Source organism: Mastigoproctus giganteus, chromosome 10, assembly GCF_048544385.1.
Source record: "Mastigoproctus giganteus isolate SK-2022 chromosome 10, ASM4854438v1, whole genome shotgun sequence".
Lineage (NCBI taxonomy): Eukaryota > Metazoa > Arthropoda > Arachnida > Uropygi > Thelyphonidae > Mastigoproctus > Mastigoproctus giganteus.
This window is the reverse complement of record NC_143584.1, coordinates 150,580,303-150,599,062: the sequence shown is the minus strand read 5'-3', so window position 1 is coordinate 150,599,062 and position 18,760 is coordinate 150,580,303. Positions and strand designations below refer to the sequence as shown.

The window sequence follows — 18,760 nt, the reverse complement described above, 5'->3', positions numbered from 1 at the left end:
AAAGCTATTTGGGCACAACCTTTGCCCATCTATACCCCACCTCTCTTAAAACCCAATGGTTCTATTGCATTCTCAGCTAAGGACAAAACCAACTTACCAGCATCCTTATTTTCCCCTCAAGCCCTTGTACTGATGACCTTGGTAAACCACCCTATCACTACCAATAAATCCACTCAGTGCTTTTCATCAGCTTCCAACATTTTTTTTTTTTTTCCATTTATTTGTACACACAATTCTTTACATTTTATATACAAGAACTTACAGAGAAGATATATATACAATTTTATATACATTAGCATTATCATTCTCATTATACCTATATATATACTATATTATATATGAACACGTGTGTGTGTGTGTGTTTTACCTGTATCAAGGGTGGCTCCTAGGCCTTAGCCCATCTCCACCTTGCACGTCTGTGGTGGTGCAGAAACTCAGCAAGCTTTTTATCGCTTGTGTACGTCCACCCTGCCATCAGGGAGCAGCCAACACCCAGGCAGCTGCTGCCTGCCCCCAGGCACAAGCAGCCAAGCCTGGGTCTACTATTACCTTAAGTGCCATGGGCACAAATCCCACACCCACCGGAGATAGTGCAATACCGGTGGGTGCATCAGCTTCCAACATTTTTTTTTTTTTTTCCATTTATTTGTACACACAATTCTTTACATTTTATATACAAGAACTTACAGAGAAGATATATATACAATTTTATATACATTAGCATTATCATTCTCATTATACCTATATATATATTATATTATATATGAACACGTGTGTGTGTGTGTGTGTGTGTGTGTGTGTGTGTGTGTGTGTGTGTGTGTGTGTGTGTGTGTGTGTGTGTGTGTGTGTGTGTGTGTTTTACCTGTATCAAGGGTGGCTCCTAGGCTTTAGCCCATCTCCACCTTGCACGTCTGTGGTGGTGCAGAAACTCAGCAAGCTTTTTATCGCTTGTGTATGTCCACCCTGCCATCAGGGAGCAGCCAACACCCAGGCAGCCGCTGCCTGCCCCCAGGCACAAGCAGCCAAGCCTGGGTCTACTATTACCTTAAGTGCCATGGGCACAAATCCCACACCCACCGGAGATAGTGCAATACCGGTGGGTGCCAGCAATCCCGTCCCCAGGTTGCCCAAACCTGGAAACCAGCAAAAAAAAAAAAAAAAAAAAGTAAATATTTACATATGTACAAAAGATAATAGAATTTTGACTCTAAATCCTAGTAATACAATTCAATTTTACATATCTGACAAGTCATCCTATTTATATTTAATGGGATACCAACATTTATATTAACTGCTCAGCTGTCAGATTTATACTCGATTTTGGATTTGAGTTCTTAGTTGAAGTCTTTTCTTAAAGACCGATTCTGCAAAGGTCCAACAGAAGAAATGTTAAAAAAAAAAATGAAAAATGCTTTCATGGCATCAAGACTTCTTAAACAGTCTTGATGCCATTATTATTATTATTAGCCATATGGTGCAAGGAAGCCTGAGGCTTATGCTGCACCAAACACACAAAAAAAAAAAAAAAAAAAAATTGATTTACCTTGTGACCCAGAGAGAGAGAGAGAGAGAGAGAAGTAGAAGGAAATCACCAAAAAAGAAAAAGAGAAGAATGATGATATCCAGCTCAGGACCCTGGGTATGCCAAGCCCATACTCACCAGATGAGAGCCCCTGGGGTAAATGAAAGCACCAGGTCCATGGCATTTCTCCCTTGTTCTCTTTTTCACACTTTCTTATTCAAATGGTGTTTTTTTACTATTGTTTGGAAATCTGCTCATATCCAATCAGTTCCTAAAAATGGTGACAAATCCTTCCTTTCCAGTTATCTCCCAATTGCACTTTTCTACTTTTTCCAAAGTAATGGAGAAATTTATGAATTTCCAACTCTTAACTATCTTGAAACTTTCCATCTGATCAAAACTTTCGTTTCATCTGATTGCCAATAAGCATTCTATCAGTATCATTCCACTGGTGATATACTGACTTATATTCTTCATCTTTGGACAAATTTGATAGAAAAATCTGGTGAAACTTTTTGATTGTGTTTGGCATAAAGGTCCTCTAAACAAGTTCCCATCTTACAGGCTGCTGAATGTTTTTTTTTTTTTTTTTCAATTGGGTAGTGCAGCTGTTGCAAGTGATAGTAGATGATGCTGTCTTCTTACTTCTCCACTAATACTGGTTTCCCAAGGTCCAGTTCCTTCTCCCATTCTTTTCCTCTTTTAAGTTCCATTGACTGGAAATCCAATCCACAGTTTTGCTGATGATAGCACACTTCATTCAACCTTACAGTTTAAGAAACCTTATCCTGCACAAACAGCCTCAACTTTTCAAACAGCCACCACCAACTGCTTAAATTTTGATCTCCAGGTAATTCTCCTGGGGGACAAAGAAAACTTAGTTAACATCAATTCTTCTAAAACTCAGTCGTGACTTATTTCTCACAAAAAAAAAAAAAAAAAGTCCACTGCCAATGTGCTGATCTTTCATTGCATTGATTTCTAAACAAGATCACAATTTCTATTAGGGATTACCCTGTCTTCTAATCTCTACTACATAAGCACCTCATAAATATTGCTACATCTACATCACAAAAACTGGATTTCTTTTTCATTTTTCTTATAAAAAACTACTCATTTTGTACAAATCTCAAATCCACACTACCATGGAATAGTGCACTCACATTTGTGGGTGGTATACCCAAAACCTCTCTCAAGCTTCTTGAATACATTTGAAAGAGGGGGGGGGGCAGTAAAGTTAATGACCCATCTCTTACAAAGTCTTTTCAGCCTGTCTCAGACACATTCAGCTTCTGCTGGCTGCCTTTTCTATAGATAGTTTCATGGTTACAGTTCTTCTGAATTACATCTGTCATTTCCCCAGTCTCTTCCAAATGTGCTGCAAGCAGTGAGCAACCATTCACTCTCCAACTCCAAAAACTCATGGAATGAATGTTTCCTCTTCCTCATTTATCTTTTTTTTTTTTTTTTTTTATGAAATCCCCAAACACAAAACATTAGAATTTATATACCTTAGTACTGTGTGTGGGTTGAAGAATTGTTGACATTAAACTTGAATTTTTGCAGGTTGTAATTTTTAGGAAATACATATGAAGGTTAAGAAAAACAGAAGTCAGCGGGATAAATGAGGACAAAAAGTTGGTTCTGCAAGTTTAAAGTTGGACAGTAAATAAATGACTGGATGTATCATGTGTTCAGACTTGTTTGGAAAAATGAGGGGAAATTATAGATGCCAATTGAGAAGAATAGTGCCCACAGAGGTATTTTTTGAAAAAGCTTGCAACAGAAATAGAACATCTATAAGACAGAGCAAGAGACTTTGTAAGAGACAGGTTAATTAACCTGTCTTTTACAAAGTCTCTTAACTAAGTCATCTTTTCCCCATATGAGAATTAGCTAGAGATCAGCTTTAAGGAATTGGTAGTGAATATTTGGGAAGCTGGATCTGTATGCATATGCAAGTTACTCAAACTGGAAGGTGGAATGCAATGTGCTATCATCAGCAAAACTATGGATAGGATTTCCAGTCAGTGGAAACAAATAATATACAAGAGAAAAAGAATGGGGAAAAAGAACTGAGCCTTGAAAAACACCAGCATTAGTGAAAAAGTTAGAAGACAGGGAACCATCTACCACAACCTGCAGCAAATAGTCAGAGAAGAACCTGCATACAATTGGCAAAACTTAAGATGGAAGCTTGTGTATAAGACCTTCATACCAAACATGGTCAAAAGCCTTAAAGATGTTAAGAGCAACTGCTTGAATTTCATCAAACTTTTCCAATGAATTTGTCCATAGATGGGTAACATAAGCCAGTGGATTGCACTGACAATCACTGATCGGATGGAAGGATCATTTCATGATAGTTTAAGAGTTAATATTAGTAGTGGCAAATGACGCAGGAAAGCAAACTTATAAAGCATGCAAAAAAAAAATAAAATAAAAATACACACTGCCTATCCATAACCTGCAAGAATTTGTATAAATTTCCTTGATGTTATTTAAACCACCCACTTCCATAACGACAGATGAAGTTTATTCCAACGATACACCACCTACTGGCTGTATGCAAACTTTCACAGATCTATCCTGCAACCATCCTTTCTCAACTTGAAGTAATGCCCCATCGTGTGCATAATCTCAACTAGGGAAAGGATGCCATCAACATTTAGCTTACTCAATCCACTCAAGGCCTTAAACGCCTCAATCAGATGTTCCCGCAAGTGTCTAGTGTTCAAATGCTGCAATTTGCAGAACTAAGCTTTTCTTGCTAAGGTCATCCTTTTAACCCCTTCATCAATCTTGTTGCTCTTCTCTGCACCCATTCCAGCAGATCTACATCCTTCCTAAAGTGAGGCCTCCAGATCTGTATATAGTACTCAAGATGCAGCCTAACCATGGTCTTATACAAAGGGAAATCACCTCCTTATCCCTGCAAGCAAAGTTTCTGTACATCACTGACAAAACCTCATGAGCTGGCCTGGCAGCCTGTCTGCATTGCCCAGAGAATTCATATCTGACTACAAAATTACCACCCCAGATCTTTTTAATTTTCTACTACCCTGATTGCAGTATCACACACATGGTATGTTACTCTGGGATTACTGCTACCATATGCAGTACTTTGCATTTGTTAATGTTAAACTTGAAATGCCATTTCTCAGCCCATTAAACAATTTTAATAGACCTTATTGCAGTAGCTCACTCTGATTACAGTCATTAACCACCCTGCCTACCTTTGCATCATCTGCAAACTTAGACATTAAGCCTGATATACCTTCATTCATCATTAATAAATAATGAAAACAACAATGGGCCCAGCACTGAACCCTGGAGCAACTTCACTAACATTAGTGGAGTAACATTTTGGACTAACATTAGTCCACAAAGAGTAATGCCCATTGACGACCACTTTGTCTTCTCCCACTCAACCATACTTTTATCAATAGCAGTAACTTGCCCTTAATGCCACATTGCTTCTGTTTGTATAGCAGTCTTTTATGTGCAAAAATATCAAAAGCTTTACTGAAATACAATTATCCAATATCCAATTAGACTGGTCAGACAAGATCGCTCTTTAAACGCATGCTGTGACTGCAGTATAATTTCATTCCCGTCTAGATGATCCTGCATTACTTCTTTAACCAGTGACTCCATTATTTTCCTGGGAACAGACATTAAGCTAACAGGTCTGTAATTACTTATTTTACCTTTTGATTCCCACTTTTGAATTGGGAATACATCTGCACACCTCCAGTCCATAAGGACCTCCCCTGAATCCAAGGATGCTCTCATAATTATGGCTAAGGGTTTTCTTAACTCCTTTGCTGCCTCCCTTAATATAACTGGATAGATTCCATCCACCGCCGGCATCTTTTTATGTTTACCTTTAACAATTTCTTTTCCACTTTCCTTTCAATTATCATAAAATTATTCAGCTCAAAATTCTGGCATCCCCTTCCCTACAGAATTCCTCATGTGTGAATGTAGATACAAAATACCTATTCAATACGTCAGCAACCTGAGCAGGGTCATCAACAGTTAACTCTTTGACATCAAGTGGCCCAAAGTGATTCACCTCCTTCCTTCCACTATTAACATAAGCATAGAAGTTTTTGCTGCTGTTCTTTGCCAGAGACTTCTAGTAATCTGCCTTAGCTTCCCTAACCTCCTTAGTGACTTGATTATAGACTAATTTATATGTACCATATATTTCTGTATCATAACTTGTATGCATCCTCATTTTTCTTCTTTGCCACAGGCATCAGCTCATTTGACATTCATTTAAGCCTTGAACAGTATTTCTTAGTTGGTATGAAAAGCCTACCAGTTTCTATGATTATTTCCTTGAATGCTTCCCATTTAGAATTTGCCATTAATATCATCATCATCAGATGGTTCCATTGTATAGAATTTAAAAACTGTCAGAGACCAATGTAATCACTCTTATGAAAGCAAAAGTTTTTCCCTTTACTCTTGACAATAGTTGTCTTTAATTAAATTCCACATTAGTACACTGTAATCACTGCCACCCAGTGGGTCTTTTACTTGTAGATTCTTAATGCATGAAGAATCGCTATTGACCACCAGATCAAAAGTACTGCTTCCTCTTGTTGCCTCTGTAACATGCTGCTGTAAAAAACAGTTATCCAATAAATCTACAAGTCTTGATTGTGTGAGTGACAAACATATACCTGGAAAGTTGAAATCCCACACTATAAGACATTCTGATTTACTGGCCCACTATTTCTCTGTATAGTTGTTTTATATACTAATCAGAGTCATTAGGCATATAGCACACTCCCCTCATTTTTGTTTTCCCAGTGCTTATGTCACACCAAACTAACTCAATATTGCACTAGTCACTCATGGTCAATTGGATGCACTGCCTTAGATTTAACATGCTTCTTAAGTAAGAGCATAACTCATCTCCTCTCTGTACATACCGTACTTGCCATACTCAAAATCTACATCCCTTATGGCTGAGCAACACCATGTCTGTATTTGATGACCTAATCGGTACTTCAAATTTATTTACGATGCTCCTAGCACATTAATTGCATGCAACTGTAATGCACATGTTTGCTCTTAGTTACCCCAACACAGCCCATGTATTTACTTTTTCCATGACCTACCAGCAGGGATTAAAATACCCGACACCTTGCTTTCCAGGTTGCTGCAGGTTTCCATAAAGCAGTGCAAGAATCACTTCACCTCTGCCTGCAGCTGTAATTAATCTATTATTCTGTGTATTCCCCAAAGCTAGCAGTTTTCCAAACCACCTATCACTGCCTTGATAGCTTCAGCAAATCTTCTTGCAACCCTTCTATTTAAGTGTATTCCATCCCTGTAAAAACAGTCTTTCTTATTAACAAGCACATAGTTGATAGATTTCTCCATTACTTGGGAAAAAGTAGATATAACCATGTAACTGCAACGAGATGATGAGAGATTAATCACCTGCTACAGAAACAGGATACAAGCAATTTCCAAGCAGAAGGAAAACTACCAGTGGAATAGCAAAGTGTAAAATGGCAACACAGCACAGGATAAGCTCAGGAGCAAGTTTTGAGAACTAGTGGAGAAATACCATCAGGACTTTGCTTTCTTGGCATCAAAATTGTTCAAAATTCTTCTGACATCCTACTGGTGGAAGACCACAGGAGGCACTGAGTGGAGTATACTGGGAATGGTAGGTGGTGGTGAAATCATCTGATTTTAGCTGAGGAGGCAACAGAACCATTAAGTTTTAACAGAGGTGTGGGACTATAGGTGGGCAAAACATGCAGCCAATAGCTTTGGCAAGAGACCGGAGTGCTCAACTACCTTTGGACAAGACGCAATCGTTCTACTCTTAGCCTGTTCAAATTCTAGTTTGGATTGATTAATAATTTCTTTACAGTTGTGAGCTTTAGTGTATGCAGAAATGAACCTGGAGATTTGGAATACAAGCCAACTGCAATATTCCTATCTTGAATAGCCTTACCACATTTATTGGAAAACCAAGGTTTAGATGAAGTATGAGATTTTAAGGTGCAGTGTGGAATAAAGTATTTGATCCCTAGATGAATAATTTTCCTGACATGATCTGAGCAAGCATTGACATCATAAGGTTTAAAACATTAATCCACATAAGGAAAAGAAGGCTAGAACTTGCAGATCATCTCATTTTGCATTCTTGTAATCACAAAGGACATGAGGTAGTCAATAGTCACGAGAGAAAAGCTTCCTTCCATCAGAGAAAAGACCACCATGTTGTGATCTGAGGAGCATAGAGGACAACTCACTTTGACCATATATGTATTTTGAAGGGTTGTTTCTGAGAAAAAGATCAAAAGTGTTGGCTATGTGGTTAGGATTGTCTGGTACCCTGGTAGGTAAATGAACAATCTGCAAGATCAATAGTAATTGCAAAAGCTTCAGCTTCTCAACAAGCTGGGTCTGTGTGACTAGAACACTGAAGCCAGCTGGAGCTGTGAATGTTAAAAACTGCCAAGGAATATTACTTCACCATGTGATTAAAATAGAGGCAAGGTTGAAATTGACAGAATGGGCTACAGAGAGAAAGAGATTTGAAGCTAGACAAGATCAAAAAGAGGAAATTACAAATTACTGTCTTCAACAGGGACTATCAGTAGCCACATGCATAAGTATCACCTTTGAAGTTAAAGGAATCATACAGCAAATAAGTATGGCAAATGAAGTGGGCAGTGGTTGAGGAAACAGATAATTGGGATTCTGTAAGAAAAGGTAAGTGGGGCCTGGCAGACTCTAGGTGGAAACGGCCATCAATGAGATGAACTGAGACCATGCATGTTTGGGAGGTTTAGATCTTTCTGTAGATAAATCAGTTTGGCTACTCGTGATGCATTCAGTAGATAAAGCAAAAGTACAGAGGGAGACATAAGTCATAAAATTTCTGGATATGGCATACACACATCAAGAATATATGTAGCAACTCGAAATAACATGATCTCAAAAATGCATTCAAACACACGACTCTCCCTCCAGTCACCAGCTGGCAGAGTAGAGGCAGCAAGTTCATACACTAGCTGATCTGGATTCCAGTAGAGTTAACAATAGGTTTCATTTGATGGATTATCTAGTGCCTGGCCTGCAAAAACTGTTTTAGAGCTATAGCCTTAAAAATATGAGGAAAACTGGATCTAGCCACGATCCCGATCATAACTTCAAAAGACATCAATCAAACTGAATGATGGAAGAGATGAGGGGAATCTCTGTTGCTTTCCTCCAAAGACTAAACATGGGTTTTTACACTTCAAGCACCTAATAAGCAAAGTGGTGGTGTTGCAAGTCATCTATCACCTTGTACTGCCTGATAACAAAAGGTTGGCATTCCTGTGTGGTGTGGACACCACACCTCAATTCCTGCTTACACAGGTTCACACCTGGGTGAACAGCTCCAGTATACTACATGCAGTGCTTTGATCGCTTGCAACATGGGAGAGTATACCCAGCATTACTAAGAGTCAAGGCGCCTCCGTAGCCAGGAGCAGCAGCGCGTAGTACACGCTTGTTGATCAGACCAGGGTTCGAGCCAGTGACCACCAAATACGGAGGATGTGGAAAGGTCAGGAAATGACTACCGCATATCCCCGGAGCAACATGGCCTTAGCTGCTAATGCTCCTAAAAACCAAATAACAACTAACAGTCAAACCATTGTGAAGTGCAAGCAGAGAATTTGGTTGTCACAGAATGACTGGACTTCATCAAAATTTGGTTCACTTGACTCACAAGTGTCACCTGAATATCTGAATATCAGTTCTATCAGCATTTTAGAGTACAGTACTACATAGCAAGTGTTAGCTTGTCATACCTGAGAGTCTGTGACAACTCTCTATTACTGTTTTCTTTCATTTCCATTTCTTTCTGTTATCTTTACAAGCTGATACCCTTCTGGTTGAGTTTTGAGTAGGCGTGACATCACTGCATATGCCTAGCCAGCTATGGTTAGTTTTAGGGTGTTTATCCCCACCCCCTTACTGCTGTTTTAAAATCAGGAACTTGTTTTCCGATTTTAAAACAGCAGTGGTGGTGGGGGGTAATAAACATCCTAAGACTAACCATAGCGAGCTAGGCATATCAATCACTGCTACTCTTAACGATCAACCGGAAGGGTACCAGCTTGAAAAGATTATTGCATTTCCCCTGGTGTGTGAGAAAAAAAAGAGGTTAATCTTTACAAGGTGGTACCCTTCTGGTTGAGTTTTTCAGGAGGTGTGATGTCACTGCATATGCCTAACCCGCTATGTTTAGTCTTAGGGTGTTTATCCCCCCCCTCACCAGTTTCAAAATCGGAACTTGTTTTCCGATTTTAAAACAGCAGCAGGGGGAGAGGTAATAAACACCATCCAAGTGTAGTACCACCAAATTTTTATGCTAATCTAGGATTACTGCTACCCTTATACGGTTCACTGCATTTGTCAGTGTTAAAAGGTAGTTTATTTTTTGCTGCATACACAACTGAGGCTTTTACCATCGCATTTGGAAACCATTTGTAAAGCTGTGGCCATATGGGCGTTAAGAGTTTGCATTACCATTCCATTTTAATTAACGGTTCACGATAATATATTCTCTCTCATATACAGTGAAACCCCTAATGACTGAATTATTATATATATATATATATATTTTTTTTTTTGAAACAATTCTTCATGTAATAAAATAATAATAATAAAGAATTTATTTAATAATAACGAATTTTCCCTGCAGTGACAATATTAAAGCTAAAAATTTACCAAACTAAGCAGTACGGTTGCATTTTTCTGGATATAAGCTCTTACACAAAATTACCAGAGATGAGTGCAAAATGAGCCGAAAATACCCGTCATTCAATTTCTTCCTTAAATATTATTTTATTATATTATATATGCATGTATTAATTGTGAATTCAGAGAAAAAAAAAAAAAAAAAAAGGCCAAAAAACCATTTTTGGTAAAAGGCGTATAGATTTGGATAATTTTAGATGGAAAAGGAACTTACGAATGGCTGCTACACAAGGTATTAATTTAGAAGTCCGCTGTACGATTAAAAGTGAAACGGCGGGCTTTGTCACCTTCAAAAGAGATGAATATGCTTTTGCAAATGTACTTAACATGGTTTTAAAATATGAATTATTATTACAAAGAAAAAAATTAACTCCAGCTTCTTCCACCACCAAATGACCCACAACGACCTCCTGACTTTTGCCGATACACACGCGCCCGGATGGAAATGCAAATACCTATACTGCACTAGAGCCCCACAACACCGCTAGGGGCGTGCTATAAATACTACTGTAATATTCATTTTGAGCAATATGAGATCAGAGGAAATTATGCCTCCCGTACTACTATTGTAGGTTTTTATTAAGAGTTATCTATGGTGTATCCACACCGATATTATATAGATGTAAAACTCTTACTCAACATATTATGCCTTGTTGCATTTAGTTATTTTAGATATTACTATATAAACCTTTTGGCATCTCTCATATTATGTGATTATCTTCACAACTGGGTTGTCATGTCTGCAATACCAGGGTAGCTACCCACCCACCCACCGATGATAGGCCAATAGCTTTGAAGCTGTGCCGTCTGGGTGGTGGTGGTGGTGCCCACCGAGAATAAGTAACAATAGTCTTCTCTATTAATGAAGCATTAGTTATTCGAAGTAGTGCAATACCATGGCAACTCGTTGTGAAGGATGAGCACAATATGAGATACAGAGGATATGATGCCTCTCACACTACTTTCGTAGTTTTTTCTTAAGAGTTATCTATGGTGTATCCACACCGACATTATATAGATGTAATGTTCCTGTATAGGTTTGGTTGCGTGAACTCGGGTATATTAGGGACAAAATGCTTTTGCTGTTGTTGGGTTTTAGGAGCATCAGCATCTATGGCCATATTTTATGTATATACACTGGTGTGCAAAACTTAAAGACCAACACTATTTATAAAGGTTACAACCGCAAAATCTTTACTTAAGGTACTCTTTACTGATGAGAGTACATTCAGTCTCAGCAGCGATTCTGGATATCAGCTAACCTGGCGAGAGGTTGGCACATGGTATCACCCACGCAAACATCACTGAAAGGGATCCATATGGCGGTCCAGGTGTCCTCCTCTGGGGAGGCGTTATCTTGGATGGATGTACAAAACTCCAGACGCTGGAAAGCGGTATTGTAACCGGTGAACGCTATGTACTGAGGTAATCCTTCCCCATGTGCGTCTGTTCCGACGTGCCATTGGCCCTGAGTTTGTGTTTATGGATAATAACGCCACACCCCATCGCACTGCAGCTGTTGATATGCTTTTGGAAAGTGAAAAGTAAAGTGTAAAGTGTGTTTGGGGTCAAAGGGCACCAGGGATTTCCCCAATCTCCGCGTGGTTTACATTGTAGTGTGATACAGTACGCTGCAAAGGCCAGAGATTTAAAAGTGTATGGATATTGTGCATGAGCAGTGTTGTGTACCGTTCTTCTTCTGGCCATTTAGCAGCCAGGCCTCTGCTGAGGCCAGACGTTGCCCACACTTCGCCCCGTGGAGGCAGACCAGGTACACCAATATTTAAATAAGTACTCTGGCAGGTCCTGCCACCTAGTTTCCTGAGATTTCAGTGGTAAAACCTAAAAAAAAAATTAAATAAATAAAAAGAATTAAAAATAAAAATAACTAAGTAAAAATAAAAAATTTGAGAGCTGATCGCGTGGTGGTTGTGCTAGAATTTTGAGGCCGAAAATTGTGGGCGAATCTAAGGCTGTAATTAAGTTTGGATGGGATGTGTCGGGCTTTCGCTTGCGTGCAGGTAGAGCGGAAGGGAGACTGAAGGCTGCGGGGGGCGACAAAATTATTGAATGGAAAAAAGCATTGTTCTTACGAAGAAAGGCTTAAATTTGGCATATGAGAGGCATATGATGCATGAAAGAAAGCTTATGCAGTATCAGCCAAAAAAAAAAAAAAAAAAAAAAGACACTTCCATTTCACCCCTCCGTTCGTTCGAAATACCTGTCCAGCTGAGCCTTAAATTTAATTAGGCTATCAACTTCCACAACAAGGGATGCAAGTCTGTTCCACCAACCAACTACCAGCTGGCTAAAGGCAAATTTGCGCACATCTGTCTTTCCTTAATCTGAATTTATGCCCTCTCATATGATTATTCTGAGCAAGAGGAAGAATCCCATCAGCATTGAGCATGCTCAAACCATTCAAGGCTTTATACACCTCTATCAGATCACCTCGCCGGTGCCTAGTCTCCAGACAAATTACAGTCTCCAGACTGTAATTTGCAAAACTTAAGCCTTTTCGTAAGAGCAACCCTTTGTTCCATTCACTAATCTTGTTGCCCCTCTCTGTACTCGTTCCAGCAGCTCTACATCCTTCTTGAAATGAGGCCTCCAGACCTGTATACAGTACTCAAGGTGTGGCCTGACCACTGCCTTATACAAAATTTGTATAAGGGAATAATCACCTCCTTATACCTGGTAGAAAAATTCCTGTATATCATTGACAAGACACCATGAGCTACTCTTGCAGCCCATCTGCACTGCTCAAGAACTTCATATCTACCTGCACAATTTACCCCCAGGTCCTTTTCTTTCTCTACCACTGTCAGTGTAGTACCACAGAGTTGATACGTTGCTCTGAGGTTGCTGTTTCCCATATGTAGTACTTTACATTTATCAAGGTCAAACTTCATTTGCCACCTCTCAGTCCATCTGCTCAACCTTTCCGGATCCTTTGGCAGCAGCATAGCGTCAGTAGTGTCCTTAACACCCCTGCCAAGCTTTGTATCGTCTGCAAACTTGGACATTAAGCTTGATATACAATCATCAATATCATTTATAAATACAGAAAACAATAATGGACCGAACACTGAACCCGGAGGGACTCTACTAATAACATTACTCCACGATGAGTAGTGTCCATTGATTACCGCTCTGTCTTCTCCTCCCTCAACCATCCCTTTATCCATAGCAGCAATTTGCCTCCAATGCCACACTGCTCCAATTTGTGCAGCAGTCTTCCATGTGCAACAGTATCAAAAGCCTTTCAAGATCCAAATATATAATATCAAAGTTATTCCCTGCATTCAGTTCTTTTGTGACTGCATAATGGTATCCAATCAAATTAGTCAGGCAAGGCTTTCCCTTAACAAAACCATGCTGTGTCTGAGCTATAACTGAAGTCTTGTCTAGATGATCCTGCAGTGCTTCTTTAACCACTGCTAGTGTAGTACCACAGAGTTGATACGTTGCTCTGAGGTTGCTGTTTCCCATAGGTAGTACTTTACATTTATCAAGGTCAAACTTCATTTGCCACCTCTCAGCCCATCTGCTCAACCTTTCCGGATCCTTTGGCAGCAGCATAGCGTCAGTAGTGTCCTTAACACCCCTGCCAACCTTTGTATCGTCTGCAAACTTGGACATTAAGCTTGATATACAATCATCAATATCATTTATAAATACAGAAAACAATAATGGACCGAACACTGAACCCGGAGGTACTCTACTAATAACATTACTCCACGATGAGTAGTGTCCATTGATTACCACTCTGTCTTCTCCTCCCTCAACCATCCCTTTATCCATAGCAGCAATTTGCCTCCAATGCCACACTGCTCCAATTTGTGCAGCAGTCTTCCATGTGCGACAGTATCAAAAGCCTTTCCAAGATCCAAATATATAATATCAAAGTTATTCCCTGCATTCAGTTCTTTTGTGACTGCATAATGGTATCCAATCAAATTAGTCAGGCAAGACTTTCCCTTAACAAAACCATGCTGTGTCTGAGCTATAACTGAAGTCTTGTCTAGATGATCCTGCAGTGCTTCTTTAACCACTGCTCCATTAATTTTCCTGGAACAGAAGTTAAACTCACAGGTCTGTAATTACTTGTGTCAGCCTTTATTCCTCCTTTGTGAATTGGGGTCACATTTGCACATCTCCAGTCTATGGGTACCTCCCCTGAGTCTCCAAGGAAGCTCTCATAATTATAGCTAATGGTTTGTTTACTTCCTATGCTGCCTCCTTTAATATAACTGGATACATCACATCCACCCCAGGTGCCTTTCTTGTGTTTATCTTCAACCATTTCTCCTCCATTTTACTCTCAGTTATTAGAAGATTATCAAGCTTACTGCCAGAGTTGAATACACCTCTGGCATTCCCCTCGCTGAATAACTCCTCATGTGCCAATGTCGATGCAAAATATTCATTTAGTTTGTTAGCTACTTGAGCAGGATCATCAACAGTTGAACCACTGATATGAAGTGGATCAATCTGATTCATCCCCTTCCTTCTAGAGTTTACATAAGTAAAGAACTCTTTGCTGTTTTTCTTTGCATCCTTTACCAAAGATTTCTTGTAATCTGCCTTCACCTGCCTAACCTCCTTTGTAACTTGGTTACAGACCAGCTTATATCTATCATAGGCTTATGTGTCACATGTTAATTTATATGTATCCCATGCATTTTTCTTCTCTGCCATATGTCTCATTAGTTCATCTGACATCCATTTAGGCCTAAACCTTGAACAATATTTTTTAGTTTGTATGTACAGCCTAGTAGCTTCCAAGATAGGTTCTTTGAATGCTTCCTATTTTGAATCTGCTGTTGGTAACATCATCAGTTTGTCCCACTGTATAGAATTTAAATACTGTCTCAGACCATCGTAGTCGCCTTTAGGAAAGCAAAAACCCTTCCCTTTATCCCTGATGGTAGTTACCTATTTGAGTAAATCCCACTTCAGCATACTGTGATCACTGCCACCTAGTGGTTCCTTTATCGGCAGATTCTTAATGCATGAAGAATCACTACTGATAATTAGATCAAGAGTATTACTCCCTCTAGTTGCCTCCCGACCATGCTAATGTATAATACAATCATCTAGTAAATTCACAAAAACCTTGCTAGTGTGTGAGTGACTAACCCACAAATACCAGTCAATATCTGGGAAATTAAAATTAATAGAAGAACAGGCAGTATTCAGGAAAGGAAGATCATGTACAGATAATATATTTATATTAAAATAAATAATAGAAAAATAAAAAGAGTTTAATTTAGAAACGCAATTAGCATTTATAGATTATGAAAATGCATTTGATTGAGTAAACAGACGAAAACTATGGGACGTATTGAGTAATAAAGGATACCCAAAGCATCTTACAAATATAGTACAGAGTTTATATCAAGGAACAAAAAGAGTAATAAATACAGGTAAAAATTAAAAGAAGAAAGTATAATAAATCAAGAAATTAGACAGGGATGAAGCTTGTCACCAACGTTGTTTAACATATATATCAAGGATATGATATATAAATGGAAAGAAGAAATTAATACAGGTATATATTTAAATACAAAGAATAGGATTAATACACTGCTATTTGCAGATGGTCAAGTAATTATAAAAGATAGTGAAGATAATTTACAAAGAGCAGTATTTAAATTAAACCAAATAACAGGAGAATATAAAGTTAAAATATCGACAATGAACACTAGAACGATGGCGTTTAAGGGGGAAAAATACGTTGAGAACAAAAATAGTTATAGACAATAAAACATTAGAACAAGTAAAACATTTTAAATATCTAGGATGTGATATAATATGATGTCAAAAAACATGAACCAGAAATTGGCGAAATTTCAAAATATATGTGGCACAATAAAAATAACTGTGACTAAGAAAACAAGGTTTGTTTGTTATTTGGTTTTTAGGAGCATTACTCACTAAGGCCATGTCTGCGCGGGTAGCACAGTGGTTTCGTCACCATCCTCCCCACACCGGATGGAAAAGGCCTGGGTTCGAATCCAGTTGATGACGCGAGGAACTTTAATGGGCTTTTTTCACTCCGTGGGTGAGTTAGTTGGTCTCAGGCGTGGATAGCAAGGTTTTTCTCCCCAGTAACTGGGTTTTTTTCGTCCAAAAAAACAGGCAAATCAACCATAGAACATACGCAATTTACAGACACAAATACGGGTTAATGTATATAATTAAGGGCAACCCTAAAATAATAATTTAATTTTTTTAAGTCACTAAGCCCATATTGCTGCAAAGAAAACCAGGAAAGAAACACTATTGAAATTTTACAAAGTAATGGCAATACCAACAGTTCTTTATGGTTCTGAAACATGGATACCAAAACAAAGAGACATTAATAGAATACAAGATATGTTAAAGGATGTACAAAATTTGATAAAATATCAAACGTAAACATTAGAAAGGAATTAAAGATTTACTCAATTAATGAAAAAATATAGAATATAGACAAAGATGGAAAGAACATGTAGAAAGAATGGAAGATAATAGATTCCCTAAATTAGCTTACACATATAGAGCAAAAGGAAAAAGAGTCAGGGGAAGACCGAAATAAAGATGATCAGACCTCTTCGAGATTGGAACAGGCGGATCGCCTCATCCGTGAAGGAAGATAAGATAAGACATTTGTAAAAACTAGGTCGCTATATTTATTTAGTTAAAAAAGTCAATTGACAATGAAATTTAATAAGATTAATAAATTTTACTGATTAATTGATACTCGCTAACTAGTTTTCCGTTAAACCTTACGCTATCTAGTTCGGTGCACACATATCGTATAACGATGGCGGCAAGTTAAGGACGGTAAATCTACGGATACGAGGTATTATTTACTTTCCAAATCGCGCTATCTAAATTCAAAACAAACCACAGAGCTTGACTAGGTCTATAAGCTACTTATAGAAAATAAATTAATCTAACAAGTCAATAAAGCGGCTAATCATAATTAAAAACTGTGTTCGCAGGAGCTGCAAAACTTGTCCAGCACGGGACTTTTATACCCTTACCAATACTAAGTAATAACCTACAAAATCTCTATCTTAATTCAAATTAAACTAAAGTATTGTTACTAGGAACTTAAGGCAACTCTAAAAAAAAAAAGAATTAGCCCAGGCCTCCAAATTCCCCAGACATCAAACCCATGGAGCATCTGTGGTTTGTGTTGGAACAGCAACTCCGATCTGCTGGTTACATGTCGGTACCAGATACCACAAGACACATTTAGAAATCTTGTCACGTCCATGCCTCTCCAGGTATGAGCTGTTTTGGCTGCAAGTGGAGGACCAACATCATATTAGGTAGGTGGTCCTAATGTTTTGGCTGATCGGTGTATATTTATATTGGGGAATCCCAGTATTTTATTTTCTTTGGAAATCCCCATGTTAGGTTCTGTACTATTGAACTTGTGGGGGTAAAAAATCTAGATTTCAAAGTTTTATTACTATTGCATAACACGTTAGACCATTCAAATGTTGAAGTTGTTCCTACCACCTAATACAACTTCTTTAATTTACCTTTAAATCTCATTACACCAGAAAATCTTCACAACGTATTTTGGAAGAAATTTATTCCGAATCTAACGAAGTGATGGAGGTATGGAAACAATTTTTCAGTTGTGAACTGTATCGGAATCATAGCTTTATCGCTCAAAGAAGTAAAACCAACCGTCAACATTAACTGGGTGTTGGTAAAATGCATGGCCAGAGTCTTCATTCAGGAAATATGGTCAGACTGACAGAAAACAGAATCGGCGCAATAGTAGAATTTGCTAAGTCGGTAGGAGGAGAAGGTTTTGATGATATGACTACTGAATATGTTCAAGAATTACTGGTAGAAAGAGGCTGGCGGAGCGAATTTGGTGGAAATGGCATTGGAGGTAAACCAAATCAATTCAGAGGATAATAGCACAAATAAAAATTCTGAAGTTCCAAATTTTACACTAAAAAGCATACAAGAAGACATCAACTTAGCCGAGCTATTAGAATGTTATATTTTGAATGCTGATCCTTCGACTGAACGGAGCACAAAGTTCAAAATTGAGCTTCAAAAATGCTTAGCTCCATATCATTAAAGTTACAAAAATCTATCAAGCAAAAGCAGACAAGCCCAGATTACTGATTTTTTAGAGAGAGCAGAAGAAAGTTCAGAAGGCGAAGATATTCTGCAACAGAGAAAATGTTCTTGTTTGATTGTGCTTAGCAGTGATGAAGAGGAAGAAAATTAAATGAATATACATTATCTGGCATATATGTATCATAGTTTGTATGACGTTTGTTTAGTTATTACTTACTATTTTATTTTGTAAAAAAAAAAAAAAAAAGTTTCCAGTAGTTATTAAAAAAAAAATGGTGTGTTATTGTTCTCGTTTGGAACGTAACCGTCCTTTATGTATTGGATCTTAATTCTGTATAACATGGTTTC

The 18,760-nt window shown here is 38.2% G+C and overlaps 1 protein-coding gene across 1 annotated transcript in view; it reads right to left on the bottom strand.

The window, feature by feature from the left end:
- The window catches only part of ATPsynbeta (ATP synthase, beta subunit), a 97,444-nt gene extending 86,699 nt beyond the window's left edge, over window positions 1-10,745 (bottom strand). The window contains exon 1 of the mRNA XM_090383417.1: window positions 10,527-10,745. Within this exon, the coding sequence (XP_090239543.1) occupies window positions 10,527-10,641 (115 nt within the window). The 5' untranslated portion in view covers window positions 10,642-10,745. The remainder of the gene's footprint in view (window positions 1-10,526) is intronic.
- Between the last annotated feature and the right edge of the window lie 8,015 nt (window positions 10,746-18,760).